Source organism: Erythranthe guttata, chromosome 5 (genome assembly GCF_056151865.1).
Source record: "Erythranthe guttata isolate IM_541 chromosome 5, IM_541, whole genome shotgun sequence".
In the NCBI taxonomy this organism is placed as follows: Eukaryota; Viridiplantae; Streptophyta; class Magnoliopsida; order Lamiales; family Phrymaceae; genus Erythranthe; species Erythranthe guttata.
The window spans coordinates 600,805-619,075 of record NC_142537.1 but is presented as its reverse complement, the minus strand read 5'-3'; the positions used below and the strand labels follow the sequence as shown (position 1 = coordinate 619,075).

General features: G+C 36.5%; 2 protein-coding genes and 1 long non-coding RNA gene across 3 annotated transcripts; 2 read left to right on the top strand and 1 right to left on the bottom strand.

Moving 5' to 3' along the window:
• Positions 1–1,084: 1,084 nt before the first annotated feature.
• Positions 1,085–3,228, top strand: LOC105974816 (pectate lyase). The gene is made up of 4 exons (XM_012999977.2): positions 1,085–1,488; positions 1,630–2,278; positions 2,361–2,603; positions 2,694–3,228. The coding sequence occupies exons 1-4, from the start codon at positions 1,283–1,285 to the stop codon at positions 2,922–2,924; spliced, it is 1,329 nt and encodes a 442-aa protein (XP_012855431.1). The 5' UTR covers positions 1,085–1,282; the 3' UTR covers positions 2,925–3,228.
• Positions 3,229–4,146: 918 nt separating this feature from the next.
• On the top strand, positions 4,147–6,672 carry LOC105974648 (Cystathionine beta-synthase (CBS) protein). The gene is made up of 6 exons (XM_088818372.1): positions 4,147–4,246; positions 4,304–4,475; positions 4,610–5,052; positions 5,395–5,661; positions 5,827–5,999; positions 6,103–6,672. Exons 2-6 carry the CDS (start codon positions 4,310–4,312, stop codon positions 6,389–6,391), a joined length of 1,338 nt encoding a protein of 445 aa, XP_088674498.1. The 5' UTR covers positions 4,147–4,246; positions 4,304–4,309; the 3' UTR covers positions 6,392–6,672.
• Positions 6,673–14,782: 8,110 nt separating this feature from the next.
• On the bottom strand, positions 14,783–17,084 carry LOC148770359 (uncharacterized). The gene is made up of 6 exons (XR_016031219.1): positions 16,931–17,084; positions 16,706–16,823; positions 15,721–15,815; positions 15,387–15,523; positions 15,161–15,265; positions 14,783–15,064 (listed from the first exon to the last, which is right to left on the bottom strand). It is a non-coding gene; the product is annotated as an uncharacterized LOC148770359 (long non-coding RNA).
• Positions 17,085–18,271: the final 1,187 nt, after the last annotated feature.

Here is an 18,271-nt window from a genome sequence, read left to right as displayed (position 1 = left end):
TCACTGTAGATTCGACAAGGATATAACAAAATACATAGTATATAAGTATGCGCATGGCGGCATGGGCGGATCTACTATAGATCTAGGGTGTGCAGCTGCACACCCTTGAAATTAAAAAAAAAAAAATATTCCAAATATATATATCTTATATTATATTATATGTGATAATTAAACAAAAGTAATTGGTAGTTCACCTGGTAAGTAGCTTCAATTTTGTATGAAATGTCATAGGTTCCAGCCGCAATCTTAAAATTTCGATTTTCCTACATATTAATATTATTTTATGTTGGTATTGTTATTATTAAAATAAAATTGGGGGCGCTGCCCCCAAACCCCCGTAAATTTTCGCACACCCTTGGCTAAATTCCTGGATCCGCCACTGAGTATGCGTGACTGCGTGAGATGTAGTGAATTATGAATATTTACGGAGCATAGCATCTCATAAACTCGGTTCCCTCTCTGAACTCTAGAAAATCATATAAATTTAATGTCTAAAGGTTAAATTTGTTAAATTCCAAACTCTCGATGATCCAAATAAGTCGAAAATTATTCATTTTGTATATTCTTGAAAAAATAATCGAAATTTTTGAGTATCATTTAGCTACCACATTAAAGAATTTGGTGAAAAAAATCAATACAGGAGAGTCGAACTAGACGACCACGTGGATGTAGCACCGACAAATATTTCGTAAATATATTTATGAAATTATTTTGTAAATCAAATTACACATTATCTTATAATATTTTTTTAAAATAAATATATATATATATATATTTCTTAAAATAATTAAATATGAACAAATCATTAGCCACATCACCTTAATCATTGGCAGACTTGGATCACCGGCAAAACACTTGAGAAAAAATAAAAGAATAAAAGTATTTTATTTAATTTAATTTTTTGTTAATTAGCCTCAAATGAAAATTAGTGGCCATAAGCCAATTGCTATTTGTAAGCAAAATGCTAAAGGCCAGGTATATGCTATTTGAATGTGTTTATGGTTCAACATCCTTCCCGCCATATATTTCGCAACACAAACTTTTTCAAGTGTTCTAAACCTACTATTTTTAACTCCCCCATTTTATTATAAATACCTTTCACCAATCTCTCATTAAAACATTGTGCTTTCTCCTCACAACCTAAATAAAAACAAATACAAATAAGAGGCGAATCACTGGTCTGCGCTTTCCAGTGATTCGCTGCACACAACGAAATAAAAAAGGAGAAAAAAAATTATAAAAAAAAATAAAAATCGAAAAATTTCGACTTAGTGAGTTCGATATGGCGCTCACTAATAACAAGCTATCGTTGCTCTTCTTCTGCATCGCGCTAGCACTCGCGGTGACACTGCCTAGAGCGCATGCACAAAACGCTACAATGGACGAGTATTTGCAGAAAAAGGCCGAGGAAGCGTACCAGGAGTCCCTTCAGGCATACAATCCCCACCCCGAGGAATTGACCGAGGAATTCAACGAACTCGTTGGCGAGTAAGTCAATTTACACTATATATCCTTTTCTTGGTTGCAGCACACATCCATATGTATGCGTGTGTGATTACATGTTGATCTGCAGTCAGACAGATATACACTGTATCTGATATATTTCACCTGATGTAACAAAAAATGCAGGACCCTGATAGGCCAGAACGCCACAAGGAGGCAACTCAAACAAACCGGCGAATGCATGGCGACCAACCCCATCGACCGGTGCTGGAGGTGCGACCGCAATTGGGCCAAGAACCGCAAGAAGCTGGCCGACTGCGCCCGCGGCTTCGGCCACCAAACCACCGGAGGCAAGAAGGGTAGATACTACCTAGTCACCGACCCGTCAGACAACGACATGGACCACCCCAAGCCCGGAACCCTCCGCCACGCTGTCATCCAAACCGAGCCGTTGTGGATCATCTTCGCCCATAGCATGGTCATTAGGCTCAAGCAAGAGCTCATCTTCACAAGCGACAAGACCGTCGACGGAAGAGGAGTGCAAGTCCACATCGCCTACGGAGCCGGCCTCACGCTACAATTCGTCCACAATGTCATCATCCACAACATATGGATCCACAACATCATACCAAGAAACGGCGGTTTGATTAGGGACGCAATCAACCACCTCGGGTTCCGCACGCAGAGCGACGGTGATGCAATCAGTATCTACAGCTCGAACAGGATTTGGATCGACCACGTGTCGCTGTCGCGTGCCACCGACGGGCTCATTGACATCATCGAGGGGTCCACCGCCATCACCATCTCCAACTGCAAATTGAACCACCACAACGACGTAAATTACTTATTTTCATTACATCATTTTATTTATTCTACTATTTTTATTTTCGTTCATGCATGACGACGTAACGGCGCAGGTTATGCTCTTGGGTGCGCACGACGCACAATCAAGAGACGCGATCATGCAAGTGACGGTCGCATTCAATAGGTTCGGGATCGGGTTGATCCAGAGAATGCCGAGGTGCCGATGGGGTTTCTTTCACGTCGTCAACAACGATTACCAACATTGGGAATTGTACGCCATCGGAGGAAGCGCCCACCCCACCATCATCAGCCAGGGCAACCGTTTCAGGGCCGCCGATTACCAATACACCAAGGAGGTAATATTAGATTCTGATTTCCGATCCGATTTCAATTTTCTTAAAAAAATAGTTTCCGAATTCCTTCAACTATCGTTTATATATATATAGGTGACGAAGAGGGATTACGCGACAAAAGACGAGTGGATGAAGTGGCAATGGAGATCGGAAGGAGATTTGTTCATGAACGGAGCATTCTTTACGGAATCGGGGCCGGCGATCAAACACGTCAGAAGTCCGTTGAACGGCCGGAATATGATCAAGTTCAAGCATGGTTCATTCGTCGGTAGGCTCACGCGCTCTGCTGGTGCCATCAAGTGCCGTCCTGGCAAACTCTGTTAATTTAATCCATTTTTCTTTTTTCTTTTTTAAATTCTAGAAAATTGTTTTTTTTTTTTTTGCTTTTTCGTAACTTGAATAAATTCTTTTTAAACCATTTGGTTTCATTAAATTAATATGGAGGGGAATATGAAGAGAAGAAAGTGTAAAGAATGAAGAAAGGATCCTCCTACGAAATTAATTATTTATATTTTATTTTTTTATAATAAGAAGCCAATTTTTGTTTCTTAATTCATGTAAGCTGTAAATTGTTTTGTTTGAGAGAGTTCTTTTAGTATTCATTAAATTAAAATAATTCTGAATTCAACTATGCTTCTTGTTCTTATTAATTACTGTTTCTTATTTAATTTGTCCGACAATTTCCTTATTTATTTATCGGGCCACAAATATTCCCATAATTAAATTAATCAAGCTTAAAAAAAAGTTAATTATTATATAAAATTACACTCAAACTATTTATAAATTGCAATTATTTTCTTTGTATTTTTATTTAGGGAGAGGGTCTAATATATAATCACATTTAATTGTGGACTTCAATTTATTTTGCTGGGGTTCGTTAAGTACAAAGTTTGTCACACGAACATTTTAGTAGCTCATGCTATGTACTTATTATTTACTCAGTAGAACTTAAAACTACACTACGAATATCTGCATGAGCTAACTAATAATATTTAATTCAAAATTATATTAGGTAGAAATTAATGAAATTTATGATTTTTGCTGACTTCGATCAATTCTCTTTTTTGAAAATAATATTTTCATTCTGAATTCGAATTTTCCCTTTTTTAATTAAAATTAGAATATATATGAAATTTCGAATCCTGGCCAAATTTTAATTAAAATAATTTTAATACTATCAATATTATCATGAATTTTATATTATATATGAATATAAAATAAAAAAGAAAATTGGATCCACTTATTACGGTTAAATATTCCAATTTCCAATTTTTATTACAATTATTCTCGATTTTATGAAATTTGTTGGAACAAAATTAAAATTAGGTTATCGATTTCTAGAAAAAGTCAAAATTTTATGAAAAGTGCAAAAATTCAATTTTGATTTCTACATACCAACTATAGAGAGAAGGCATGAGGTACGAGGTAATGACAACCTGACACGTGTAGATATTTCTTACAAATGGCAATCCCATATTTCTTCATGCAGATTCAACCCGAAAAAAGAGGAACCCTCAAATTCAGATCTTCAATCTCAAGACCTAACAAAAAAAAAAAAAACTGATCACCACCAGATCCACCACAGCTGCAGAAGAAGAAGGAACCCTCAAATTCAGATCTTCAATCTCAAGACCTAACAAAAAAAAGTAATTAATTACCTTTTTTTTTTTCTGGTCGCGTTTAATTTACAGTAGTAATTGCAGAAGAAAATGGCGACGGCGCAAGAATCGAGAATGGAAAAAAACGAAAGCTTTGATTCATATTTTGAGATGGTTCAATCAAGAAAGAAGCTACCTCCTTCATTACAGGATTCTCTTACTTCTTCTTTTGCAAAAATCCAGGTTTCTTCCTTCCCACAAGTCCCCGGTGGCAAAGGTAATCTCTCTCTCTCTCTCTCTCTCTCTCTCTCTCTCTCTCTCTCTCTCTCTCTCTCTCTCTCTCTCTCTCTCTCTCTCTCTCATCGTAATATAAATAATAATAATAATATATAAAATAAAATATATATGCAGTTATCGAGATTCTGGCAAGTACGCCGGTGGGTGATGCAGTGAGAATCTTATCAGAATCGAATATTCTGTCTGCTCCGGTGATCAACCCGGATTCCAAAGATACATTGGACTGGCGAAAAAGATACCTAGGAATCTTAGATTATTCCGCTATTATACTTTGGGTGCTGCAGAATGCAGAAATGGCGGCAGCTGCTTTATCCGCCACGTCAGCAGCTGCTGCCGGGGTTACCACGGGTGCCGCTGGTGCGCTCGGTGCACTAGCGCTCGGTGCCACGGGCCCACTTGCGGTTGCCGGACTCGCTGCCGCCGCCGTTGGGGCGGCGGTGGCCGGTGGTGTGGTTATTGATAGGGGAATGGGGAAAGATGCCCCGACTGCGGCGGATAAGCTAGGCGAAGACTTTTACAAGGTTATCCTTCACGAGGAGCCTTTTAAGTCAACCACGGTAAATTCGACTATTTTTCGTTTGTTCAACAACTCGTGACACTGGCAACTTAGGGGTGGAAATCGGACGGACATGTTTGGAATTAATTAGCACTCGAAAAAAATCCAATTTTTTTTGGAGGTGAAAAGCTAATTTCGCTTCCGTCCAAAAAAAAAATCGGAAAATTGGTTAGGAATTTAGGAAATTGGAGTGAAAATGATAATCCGGGTATACCAAAATCAGCCGAATCTAAAAATTCCGTTCCAATTTCCACCCCTAGATAGCTCATGATTTTTTTTCTCGATTGGTGGGAATTAAGTTGTATGTTTGAGCTTTAATTCGTATTTTTTGTTTGACTAAAAGGTGGGGTCGATAGTGAAGTCATACCGGTGGGCCCCATTTGTACCGGTGGCTCCGGATAGTTCAATGCTTAGTGTGATGCTACTACTATCAAAGTACAGGCTCCGGAATGTTCCGGTAATCGAAACCGGAAATCCGTCAATGAAAAACTTCATAACGCAGTCGGCGGTCATACAAGGTCTTCAAAGATGCAAAGGAAGGGACTGGTTCGACACTATCTCCGCCCATCCTTTAACCGATCTTGGACTTCCTTTCATGTCTTCGGATCAGGTAATTATTCATAACTTCAGGGGGCTCAATGTAATTTCTCAAAATGTAAGGGTTTTTTAGTAAATTGATTTTATCTCCGGGAGGTGGTTGTAATTTACCGTATTTTTCAAATTTAAGGTTTTTGCCTTTTTTTTTTTTTGAATTAAGTTTGTCCGAATTAATTAGGTTGTATGTGTTCAAGACAATGAATTGATTCTAGAAGCATTTGCGAAAATGAAAGACAAACAAATCGGTGGCCTCCCGGTTATCGATGGAGCGACGAGGAATATTCTTGGGAATATAAGTATAAGGGATGTTAGATTCTTATTGCTCAAGCCTGAACTCTTCTCAAATTTCAGGTATATATATATAAATAAATTTCTAAATATATACTCTAGTGCATTGTGACTTGCATGCATTTTAGAAGGTTCTAGAAGGTTCATATCGAATGTTGGAATGCAGGGAGCTCACAGTGAAGGATTTTATCGCGACGGTTTCTGCAGAGACGAACGACATTTGGAGGACCGTGGCACCAATAACGTGCAAACAAGATGCGACACTTGGCAGCATTATAGACACACTGGCTTCGAGATCGGTGCACAGGATCTACGTTGTTTCTTCGGGTGAGAATAGCAAGGCTGTGATTGGTGTGATTACGCTTAGGGATGTGATCTCGTGTTTTATACACGAGCCGCCGAAGTTCTTCGATAATTACTTTGGGTTTGCTGCTCAAGAACTATTAAATCAGTGATTTATGTATTATAAATAAGGTTTTGAATTTTTATTGTAGTATATTTTTCCTCTTTTAAGTGATTAGGATTTTGCCTGTAATAAATTGTGTTGCAATAAAAGCCATGGGAGTAGAAATATATACGGAATAAAATAAAAGGTACAACCATGGAATTCTTTTTTGTTTGGATAGTTACAATATTTATCTTCCTCAATTATAATTTTTTTTATACATCTATCCCTGTGATGTTAAATTTAGTGGAATCTTCTAGATTATATATAATATTTTTTAATTTGTATCCATTTTATTCTATTCGAGCTTCACATTTTGAAGTAAAATGATCATTAGATGTATTTTTTTGCTTGCATATATCAGATTGTAGTCCATCAGAAACTGCATTTTCTTTTATAAAATAAGTACAAAATTAAAGAACATTTCATGGGATTTTGAAGATTATTTCGCTATTAAATGCTACTATTGTATTAAATTAGTAGCACCCACCCGTTAGAGGTTAATTTAATAGGATTGATTAAAAAGGAAAAAAACAATTTTATCCTTAAAATTATATCATATTATTTTAAACTAAGTGCTTTTATAGAAAATTTATATATAATAACTAAATTTAATAAATTTAATAGAAGATCTAATTAAAAAACCGAATATGCTACTAACTAAATAATTAATTAGCCAATAGAGAATTAATTCAGTCTCATCTAATCTAATATAATCTAATATAGATCAATAAAATAAAAATAGTAATCAGGAACGACGTCGCACGACCATAATAGCTAGGTACGAAGCCAACAAGGCAATAACTCCGGGCGAACAGGGCTGTAGTCGCCGGACTCCAGTAACGCCGACGTCTTCTCCGGCGGTTCGCCGTAAGCGCGGCTGTGAATCTCCACGACACGGAAGTTAAATTCAACGCCGTTAATACAGCTCGGGTACATGGGCTCAACGGTTTCCCACGCTATAGAAAGCACGATTTCGGCCAAGTGGCGGCGCTCGTTGCTGGTCAGGGGCCAGTCTTTGAATTCGCCGGCGATGACGTCACGCGCCTTTCCAGGGTCGTTGAATAATTGGCGGCAGTCGACGGAGATGGATTTCTTCTCCTTAGGAAGACCGACGTGACGGAGAAACTTCTGAAATATGCAAGGCGGTCGGAAAATCCAATCGTGGAAAGAAGATTCGAGAGTGAATTTGAAGTTGACGGCCAGCTGGCCGATTTGTGACGACGGCGGCGAGGAGTAGGAGGAGGAGGAGAAGCTGCTGCTCCGCCTTGGCTTTTTCTCGTACAAGCGGTCCACGTCTAATAAGTACAATGATTTGCTGCAGGAACAAGAACTGGAATATTCCTCCATGTCCAAAGATTTATAGAGAGAGAGAGAGATCAAGAGAGAGAAAGTAGTGAAGAGAGGAAGGTAGGGGAGAGTAGTATTTAACTATTTATAAGATTGTGGTTACTTGTTAATTAATTAATTAATCCTTAGTTTAGTAGAATCATAATACTTCTTCATCTAGGACTAGGAGGATTAATTTATTAATTAATTTAGGGTTTTATTCAATTCTTCCTTTTTTTTTTTTAACTAGTTCACCGCGTGTAATTTAGGAAAATGTATAATAATTTTTGGGGTAAATTACAACCAACCCCTAAGGTATGGTTAAATTACGAAAATCTACCTCTTGTTTTGGTAATTACAATCACCCCTCAGCTATAAAATTTAGTGGAATCTTCTAGATTATATGAAATATTATCACTTTTGTACCCGTTTTATCCTATTCGAACTCCACATTTTGAAGCAAGATGATCATAATATGTGTTTTTTGGCTTGTATATATATCAGATTGTGATACATCAGAAACTGTATTTTTACACAAAATGGGTACAAACTAGAGCACATTCCACGAAATCTAGATGATTATGTTGAATTTGACACCATAAAGGAGGAGGTGTAAGAAAAAAAATCATAGTTGAGGGGATAGATGTAATTATCCAAACAAGATAATTTTTTTCGTAAATTGACCGTACCTCAGGGATGGTTGTAATTTACCCTAACTTTTAATACAACAAAAACTAAATTGATATATATATATATATAATAATATAAATACATATTTTGGAAAATCAAATTTGAAATACATTATTATGTTAAAAAAAAATTGCAAATTGTATATGTGTATTAATTGATCTTTTTGAATCCGAATTTAGAAAATCTGAATGAGAAAAAAATTGTTCCTAACTATTATTATGTATATTATTTTTTTGCTTCATATGATGCCTTTTCCGGACAGAATAATTGCCGGCAATCGACGGAGAAACTGTGGAAACGAAGTACCCTAGCGCGTGGAATATAAACTTGCGTAAATATTGAAATTTAATTGATCACAATACCTAAATAATTAGTTCCAATGAAATCCTAAATATTTAAAATATTATAGTAACAATTAATTTGGAGTCGAATATATCTAATCCAAAAATCATTAAAGAAAGAAAACAAAATGGAAAAAAGCTGAAATTTGTATATTAATTTCCAGGAATACGACAATCTACATTTTAATGTTTGAGAAGAAGAAAAAAAAAATTAAAAAACAATTAGACTACTATATATCGATCAAACTCGCCGGCGCCGGTCAAACATTGATATCTAAGAACTTAACTGAAGAGCGGGGACAAGGAACATTCTGGGTCTCAGCGGCACCCAGCAGCACCGTCGCCGGCGGCGGTACATTGCCGGAAGAGTGCCTGTGTTTCTCGATCACACGGAAGCTGACGTAAACATGCTCAGTATCGATTGGGGAGATGGGTCGGACGACAACTGCTGCTTTGGAAACTGCGATTCCGGCCAACTCGTGCCGCTCCTCGGGACTCAGTGGCCAATCTGCGATTTCGCCGGCGATGGTGTCGCGTAGTCTTTCTGTAGTCAAGAATTGGCGGTGATCGAAGGAGATTGAGTTCTGCTTCGGTTCACCGTCGAATCGCCGGACAAACTGGGGGTCGGGGTACATAACCCAGTCGCAGTAAATGGCTTTGAAAGTGAGTTTGATGTTGACGGTGAGAACATGGGACCACGGCCGCGAGATTGAGAAGGAGGCGGCGCGTGGGGTTTTATGGGTCTCCACCATAACTAAGATCAATGATTTGCTGCAGGAGGGATATGCCATTTTCAAAGGTTGGAGGAAGTTCTAGAGAGAGAAAGAGAAATGAATTAAAGAAAATTTTCAGAGCAAAGTGATGATATAGGAGAGTACGTAGAAATTTTTTTTTTTTTTTTTATACGTAGAAATTAATATATATATATATATATATATATATATATATATATATATATACGATTTTTTTTTATTATTATTTTTTTTTTATTAATTGTTCAGTTGGTGAATTTAGTTATAATAACTGATAAAGCTGCAACAAGAATTCAAGAAAGTATTTGTGATTTTGCTGTATAGTATATAATATCAAGATTAAGGTTTTTCTACCAGTTAATAAAGTCAACTTAAATGAGCATAACAAATTTCTAATCATAAATAGTTAATAGAATATTTACTTACAATTTTTTTAACTCAATTTAAATGAGTAACAAATTTCTAATTATAAATAGTTAATATAATAATTTCTTACAATTTATTTATTTTATCCAAAAAAATAAAAAAGAAGTGAAGTAAAAAGACAAGTTCAAGCAAATAATTATTAAAAGTTGATTTTAATTTTAATTAATTTGAGAAAAGAGTAGGATCTTATTTTTAATTAATTTGGGAAGATTGATTCTAGAAGCGTGCATTCGCGAAAATGAAAGACAAACAAATCGGTGGCCTCTCGGTTATATCGATGGAGCGACGAGGAATATATTCTGGGGAATATAAGCATAAGGGATGTTAGATTCTTATTGCTGTTATTGTTTCGGAGAAACTGTGCATATATACGAAGTACCCTAGCTAGCGCGTAATGGAGTCGTGAAAAATGGATTTGAAAGAGAATTACAAGTTGGCTGCGAGGATTTGCGACGATGAGGAGGCGAGCTGAGGTGGCGGCAGCCGAGGTTTCTCATCGTGAACGTGTGTGGGTTTTTGTCGGGACCGTCCATAACTAACTAAGTACGATGATTTGTCGCATGAAACATAGTATTTCAAATCGAAAGATTTCAAGAAGAAGATGAAGTTGATGAACATAGGAATACGTAATTTTTTTTAATTGAGTTGTAAATTGAACTTCTTAATTCGACGAAATTGGCTCGATCAAATTAAAACGATTTGTCAATACAATTTCAACAATAACGATTTAGTAATGGACAAGTTCGTATTAATTTAACGTGATCAAATTTATACATGCATGAACGCAAATTGAAGAAATTAATAAACATCACCATAAACTTGCATGTATATATATTGAAATTCAATTGATCAATCACAATACCTAATAATTGGTTCCAATGAAATCCAAGAAAATTCATTAAGAACTAATTTGGAATCAAATATATCTAATCAAAAAATCATTAAAGAAAAAAAAAACTTAAGAGAGAGAAAATCAAAGTAAATCGAGAATGAATCTTGGAAGACAAGAAATCAAACTCGCCGACACCGGTCAATATTGACTGACATCGTAGAACCTAACAGCAGAGCGGGGACAAGGAAAATTCTCCGGCGGCGGGGCTTCGCCGGAAGAGTGCATGTGGTTCTCGACCACACGGAAGTTGACGCAAACGCGGTCAGTATCGCGTGGGGAGATGGATCCGACGACAACCGCTGCTCTAGAAACAGCGATTCCGACCAACTCGTGAATCTCCGGGGGACTCAGTGGCCAATCTGCGATTCCGCCGGCGATGGTGTGACGTAATCTTTCTGGCCTCAAGAATTGGAGGTAATCGAAGGAGATTGAGTAACGCTTCAGTTCACTCTCGACTTGCTGGACAAACTCTTGCACGGAGGTATTGGGGCGTGCAATCCAATCGCTGCGAACGCATTCGAAAGTGAGTCTGATGTTGACGGTGAGAACATGGGGGGACGATGGCGGCGAGGAGGTGGCGGCGCGTAGGGTTGTTTTTGTCTCGCGCATAAGCATGATCAATGATTTGTTGCAGGTGTTTACGGGATATGCCATTTTCAAAGATCGGAGCAAGTTTTTTAGAGAGAGAAAATTGAAGATGAATTATATTAAAGAAAATCTTCAGAGCAAAGTGATGATGGAGAGTACGTAGAAATTAATATTATGGGGAAGTATGCAATACCCCTCATTTGGAAAATATTTTGATTTAAACCTAATTGACTTTAAAAACTTTTTTCATAACCCAAATCTCAATTTAAATTAGTGAGACTCTCCTTATCAGATATGATAAGACTAAAATACCCATATGTGTTAGGGTTTTAATTTTATTCCTCATTCTTTGTATGTATCACTCTCACGTTCACACACACTCTCTCTCACGTTTACTCTCTCTGTTCTCTTTCTTCTTCTTCTTTTTTTTTTCTTTGCAGAGCACAACCGCCGCCTCTATCCATCGAGATTTATACCAGTGTCGTCGTTCTCCTTTGAGATTTCCACCAGCATCGTCGCCCTCCTCCCTTCTTTTCATACCATCGCCATTATCCACTCACCCAACCACCGATCACAGCCGCCGCCTAGGGTTCTGCCGTCAAACCTCCCCAAAAACTCATGTTGTCGTATATGTATGGATATGTGGGTCTGTGGGTGTGTTTTGTATGTGTGTGTGAAATATTGCGACTAAAGAGTATGTGTGAAATGTATCTCTGTGTGTGTGTTTTGTATCTGTGTGTGTGTTTTGTATTTGTGTGTGTGTGTGTGTGTTTTGTATATGTGTATGTGTGAAACTGTTTCTTCTTAACTTTGTATGTGGGTCTAGGGGTGTGCGCGGGCCATAAACCCGCGGGTTCTATCAAAACCCGCCCTCGTCCCGTCAAACAACGGTTCTTGATTTTGAAGAACCAAACTTGTGGGTTTTTAACGGGTTTACGATAGACGGGTCCATGGCGGGTTTGTAGTAGGACCCAACCTTTACGGGTCGAAACCCGTTATCGTCTAAACTATTTTTTTTTATATATAATTTATAAGTTTTACGGGAGAATAATTAGAAACTAAAATGAATAACCTAAAATTTTAAATTGAAACCAAACATAAATAATGTAAATGTCAAGAGTAAATAAAAATTAATATAAAACTAAAAATAACTAATTCATAACTTAAAAGACAAAATTTAAATAAAATAAATATAGTTTTTTCAAGCATAACCAACGCTATTCAGCTCCATTCAACACCATTTTCTTCCCTTTTTTTTTTGCCGTGTGTTGACCGTTGTATATATATGCTTTTTTTCCTACATTTTCTTAGAGATTTTCATAATATTTATAGCTATTACTTCCACAATTATAGTTTAGTTGATTTATGTATTTGATACACTAGAGATACTTTATTTATTCATTAATATTATTAATTTATTATACTATATAATGTAAACAAAACGACGTCGTTTTGTATGGCGGGGCGGGACGGGTTTCACGGGTATTAAAAAAAATGGAACCCGTCTAAGACCCGAACCCACGGTTCTTCACCATTTTAGGACCCAATCCTATGGATGGATCTATCCGTCCAGTCCCAACGGGGCGGTTTTTCACGGGTTTGACGGGTGTAGCGGGTTGATGGGTCCGACTTGCTCACCCCTATGTGGGTCTCTATGTGTGTGTGAAATGTATCTGTGTCTGTGTGTGTTTTGTATCTGTGTGTGTGTGTTTTGTATGTGTATGCACTACAATAAAAAGTCCCTATTAGGACACGGTTAAGTGTCCCAAGAACGTACATATTGGGACATTTGGAATTAAAGAGACACTTACTTCAAGTGTCGCATGTATGTGTGTCGCATAAAGTTTGGGACACTTAAAGTGTCTCGATATAGTGGTTTATCGGGACACTGAAAAACGTCGTGACATGATTTGAAGACAATTATAAGTGTCCTATAAAGAATATATTGGGACATTTAGAAGTATCAATATAGGATTTTGGACACAACTAAGTGTCCTGTAAAGAAAATATTGGGACATCTAGAACTATCACTACATAAATTGGGACAAAACTAAGGTTCTGATTGGTTCATGGATTTCAAAATAAAGAAAATGAAAATGCAAAGGAAAATGAAATCAAGAACTTTTGAAATTCTTATTATGATTGGTTCCTAAGAAAAATAGCGATGAAAATGAATATGTAGAAAATTACTTTCCTTTGTTTTGTTTGTTTCCAGAAAAAGAATGAGTAAGCTTTAAAATGACATTAAATTATTATTCAAAACTAAATTAAATAATAAAAAATGAAAATAATCTCCAATATGCAGATCACCTCACACCACCCTACCACCTAATCAAATTATCTTCTATCAAATTGGAGAGAGAAGAGAGGGTAGAGAGAGAAGATTTGACAGGAGGAGAGAGAGAAGACATTAGGAAGGAGAGAGAGAGAGGGGGGAGAGAGAAGACTTCAGAGAGAGAGGGGGGAGAGAGAAGACTTCAGAGAGAGAGAGAGGAGAGAGAAGGAAGGAGAAGAGAGGGAGGAGAGAGGGGAGAAAAGGGAGAGAAGAGAGCTCAATAAACATGGCCGATCGGAAATGCTCAAGCGATGAAAAGAGGTTGGTTGGCGGTGGTGGAGAGGTCGCCGGCGGCAGTGACTGCAGGTGTTGTGTCGGCGGAGGTCGGCGTTGAGTCGGCTGTAGTGATTGCAGGTGTTGTGGCGGCGAAGGTCGGAGTTGAGTCGGCGGTGGAGGTCAGTGCTGTTGAGTCGGCGGTGAAGGTCAGCGTGGAGAGGCGGCGGCGGCGGAATTCGGAGTGGCAACGGAGGTCGGCGGCGGAAGATTGATGGTGGTGGAGGCGGCAGCAAACATGGTCTTCTGGTAGATATTTGGGTGCTGGGATGTGTGGTGTTGGAGATGGTCGCCGGATCTCCGGCGAGGAGGTGGTGGAAGGCTGAGCTGTTGACGATGTTGGAAAATCGACGGTGGTGGTGATGGTGGTAGAAGTGGCGGCGCGTAAACGATGGCGAAGAGTTGAACAAAAAGTAATGTAGAAAATAAGATGAGGTCCGATTGTTTCTTTTCCCCAGCTTTCCTCATTTTTTTGGGGGAAAATGGTTTTTCCTGATTTTTAGCTAAAAAAGTTTTCCTCTTTTACTCCCAATTACTTTACACAGTATTTTACCTTTAAACCAAACAGGAAAATTAAATTACTGTAGGAGACTTGAAAATAGTAATATAAACATTTTAGAGACACTTATATGTATCACAAATTTTATCCAATGCAGTTAATAGTATTCCAAAAAATTGAAAATTACGACAATTAAATTGTTTTAAGCTCTTGTAGATAAATATTAGTAAGTATTGATATCAAAATAATCATACAATGACAAGGCATACAATTTAATAAAATAAATAAATTACAAAAAATTCTTGAATAAATCAAGTAAAATCCAAATTTAATTGAACAAATTAAGCCAACAACGGTAGTTCCATGCGATTTAAAAAAGAAATGTCATCTAATATCCATAGTATTTGGATACTACTAACACAATGTCCTTTTCTAGCAATTGGAATAATGAACCAATATGTGCCCAACCAATCTGTAACTTGCTTTATGACTTCGTATTTTCCTGAATCAGTTGGTTTCATTCTCATGGCTTCATGACTTGATACTCACCTGCTTTCTCTGTGTACAATAAACAATATTTGAAATGAAAACTTAACCAACAAAGTAAATAACGTAAAACAATACGTAAGCTAGATTTCAATGGCAAACACATACCTGAGCTATGTAACCCACAACTTATACAAGAGTCCTAGGATAACTTGTTTCATTCTTTGAGGTTTTGCTCTTTCCCCTGTGAGTTTAGCTTTTCTCCATATCCATCTTTGAACACATGTTAGAACATCACACAAATCTTTAACTAGAGCATAAAACTGTACTAAAAAACCTAAAAGACTGAAATATTTCGAAAGAAATTGACTTAATAGAACATGTGATTAATTACCTTGCATATTTTGCCGCCCGACAATATTTTTCTTGTTATGAGTATGACATGCCTTCAATATCATATTTCTCAATCATGTCCATAATATGATGCCAACACTAATTAAAAATCTTCAGGAGCAGGAAAAGATTTGATCTCTACATATAGGAAGAATAATTCAATGCATAAAAGATGGGAAATAAGGAAACTCAGTAAAAAGACATTTGTAGATTGTTTATACGATAGTTAATTCCAGTACCTGCATACAACCATACACACAATATATAGAGAATAAAATATACACTATGATTAAAAAAACAATGCAGAAAAACATTTGAAGAGAAAAGAACAATACCACAGTTTCTGTCTTTTTCCCAGACAAATGAATCAACACTCTTTGTTTCTTCCCTTCATTTGACTCCTTCAATTAAGTACACTCTTCACTGAAAGCTGAAAAAGAATGATATTACGATGTAAAAACTAAATTTTAAACTATTTAACCAAATTCTTAAATGCTAAATTTGCAAGTACTTATTATTACATACTAGTTGCAAGTATTAGAAAGGCATCTATTTGCTGTGTTATGTTCCAATGTTCTGCTGGTAATTCTCCCTTATGAATATCCTAAACACAATAATATTATCATAAGAAAAAGGATTAAAGAAGAACTATTCTAAACACAATAAAAGGATTTCACCTCTCTTAAGATTTTTCACTGAAAGCTTATGGAAGGTTAATTCTCCACGTTCAAGATTCCGATTCTTATATCAGTACTGTGATTTATGAGACGAAAAAAAAAAGATCAAAGTTGTTGAATGTAGCTCGAGGAAGGCTTATATCAAACTAGGAAGCTCTGGCTTAGTTTAGTGCGCAAGTAAAGGACTCCAATTTCACATGCGACAACGCACATGTAGCATTCATATATACGATTTCCTAGAGAAGATAAAGAGAAAGGAAACATAGAGAACCATAAGGGGATTCATCTCTAGAGGATATTTCATACAATAACAGGGGACCTGTAACAAATCACTCCTTGTACCAAACGATACGAAAACTTCCTTCAGGGAGTTTCCAACATCGTCATCATGTAGTGAACATTACAATAATTTCTCATACAAATTAAACAATCAATGCACAATTCAAAATAGCAGAAGACAAAGTTAATAGTAAATCCAGATAACTTGTGAGCACAAGCGACTCAAAAATTTATAAGATTCTTATTCAAGCCCTCTGTTTCTAATTTTCATTCCCATTCCCAAACTTCAATTCCCTGAAATCAGGAACACTCTGAAATACCAGATAATATTTCCGTTTATCAATTTTTTTACAATCCTAAATACCTGATTCGAGAAAGTGTGTTGGCGTCCGAGCAAGTGATGGCACCATCCGGACTCGAAAACGCCCGTCCATGAGCCGAAGACCGACGCTCGCTAATAGCGCATATGATTAAATGTGACCCTTTTCAGGCCAATGAACCGGAAACACAAATTAGGGCTTCGAAAATAAAATAAAAAATTGGAAAAGTGAAAGAATAAAAGAGGCAAAATGGGGGAAAAAATTCATACCTTTGATATTGATGGGGAGAAAGATGTTGATTCTAAAACGAAAGAGAAGAGTACGCGAGGGAAGAAGAATCGGGAGAAATATGGGGAAAAGATGGAGAGTGAAGTATTGGGAGTGGGCAAAATGAAAATTAGGAAGAAAGTCGAACGTCAAGAGGCAAAATTTCAACTTTTTATTTTTATTAATTAATAAATAATATTGTTTGTTTTAAATGTCCCAATAAGTTTTGCTATTGGGATATAAATTAGATAATGTCCTATTATGTTGTTTTTCAGACGTTTTTACTAAAATGTCCCAAACAAAGTGTCCTAATATCACTATTTTGTTGTAGTGATGTGTGAAACTGTTTCTTCTTAACTTTGTATGTGGGTCTCAGTGTGTGTGTGAAATATATATGTATGTGTGTGTTTTGTATATGTGTATGTGTGAAATATTGTTTTGTGTGTGTGTGTTTTATTTATGTATTTTTTTATTTTTATTTTTCAGATATGTATTACAGTTTCATATTTGAACAGCAGCAGTAATATGACTATAGTCATATTCGAATATGACTATTGTTGAATATGATTGTAGTCATATTCGAATATGTTTCATTTTATCGTTTCATGTTGACTTGTAATAACATGATTCAAATTGTGATCTTATTGCATTGTAATTTTTTTTTTGCGTTATTGATATGTTAGTGTAAGTTTCAATGTGTTTGTTGTGGCTGAATTGAATACACATAATATTATATGAATTGCATTTAAAGAATAGTGCAGATTCATTCAGCAGAATTATTCACATAGTAGTCACATTCTCATGTTTTTTTGTAGTGCTGCACATCATGTCGTCAACCTTGATGATTCTGTTGAAGTATGGAGGGTCGTTTGGGGTGAAGATATGCCAGGGTGATTTTGTGTATGAAGACCTCGTCAACTCCCATCCCCCTCTCTCGTTATTTTTCTATCTTTATTTATGTATTTTTCGATTTTTTTTCCCAGATCTGAACAGCAGTAGTAACATTAATATTGTCATATTCGAATATGACTATATCATATTTATGTATTTTTCGATTTCTCCTTATTTTTTCTTTTTTTTTAGATCTGAAAATTGTATTTTCAGATCTGAACAGTAGCAGTAACATGACTATTGTCATATTCGAATATGACTATAGTCATATTTATGTATTGTTTGAATATGATTGTAGTCATATTCGAATATAACTATTGTTGAATACGACAGTAGTCATATTCGAATATGTTCTATTTTCTCGTTTTGAAGTTGACTTCTAATAACTAGATTCAAATTGTGATTTTTTTGTGTGGATGTTTTTTTGCTTGTATATATCAAATTGTAGCGCA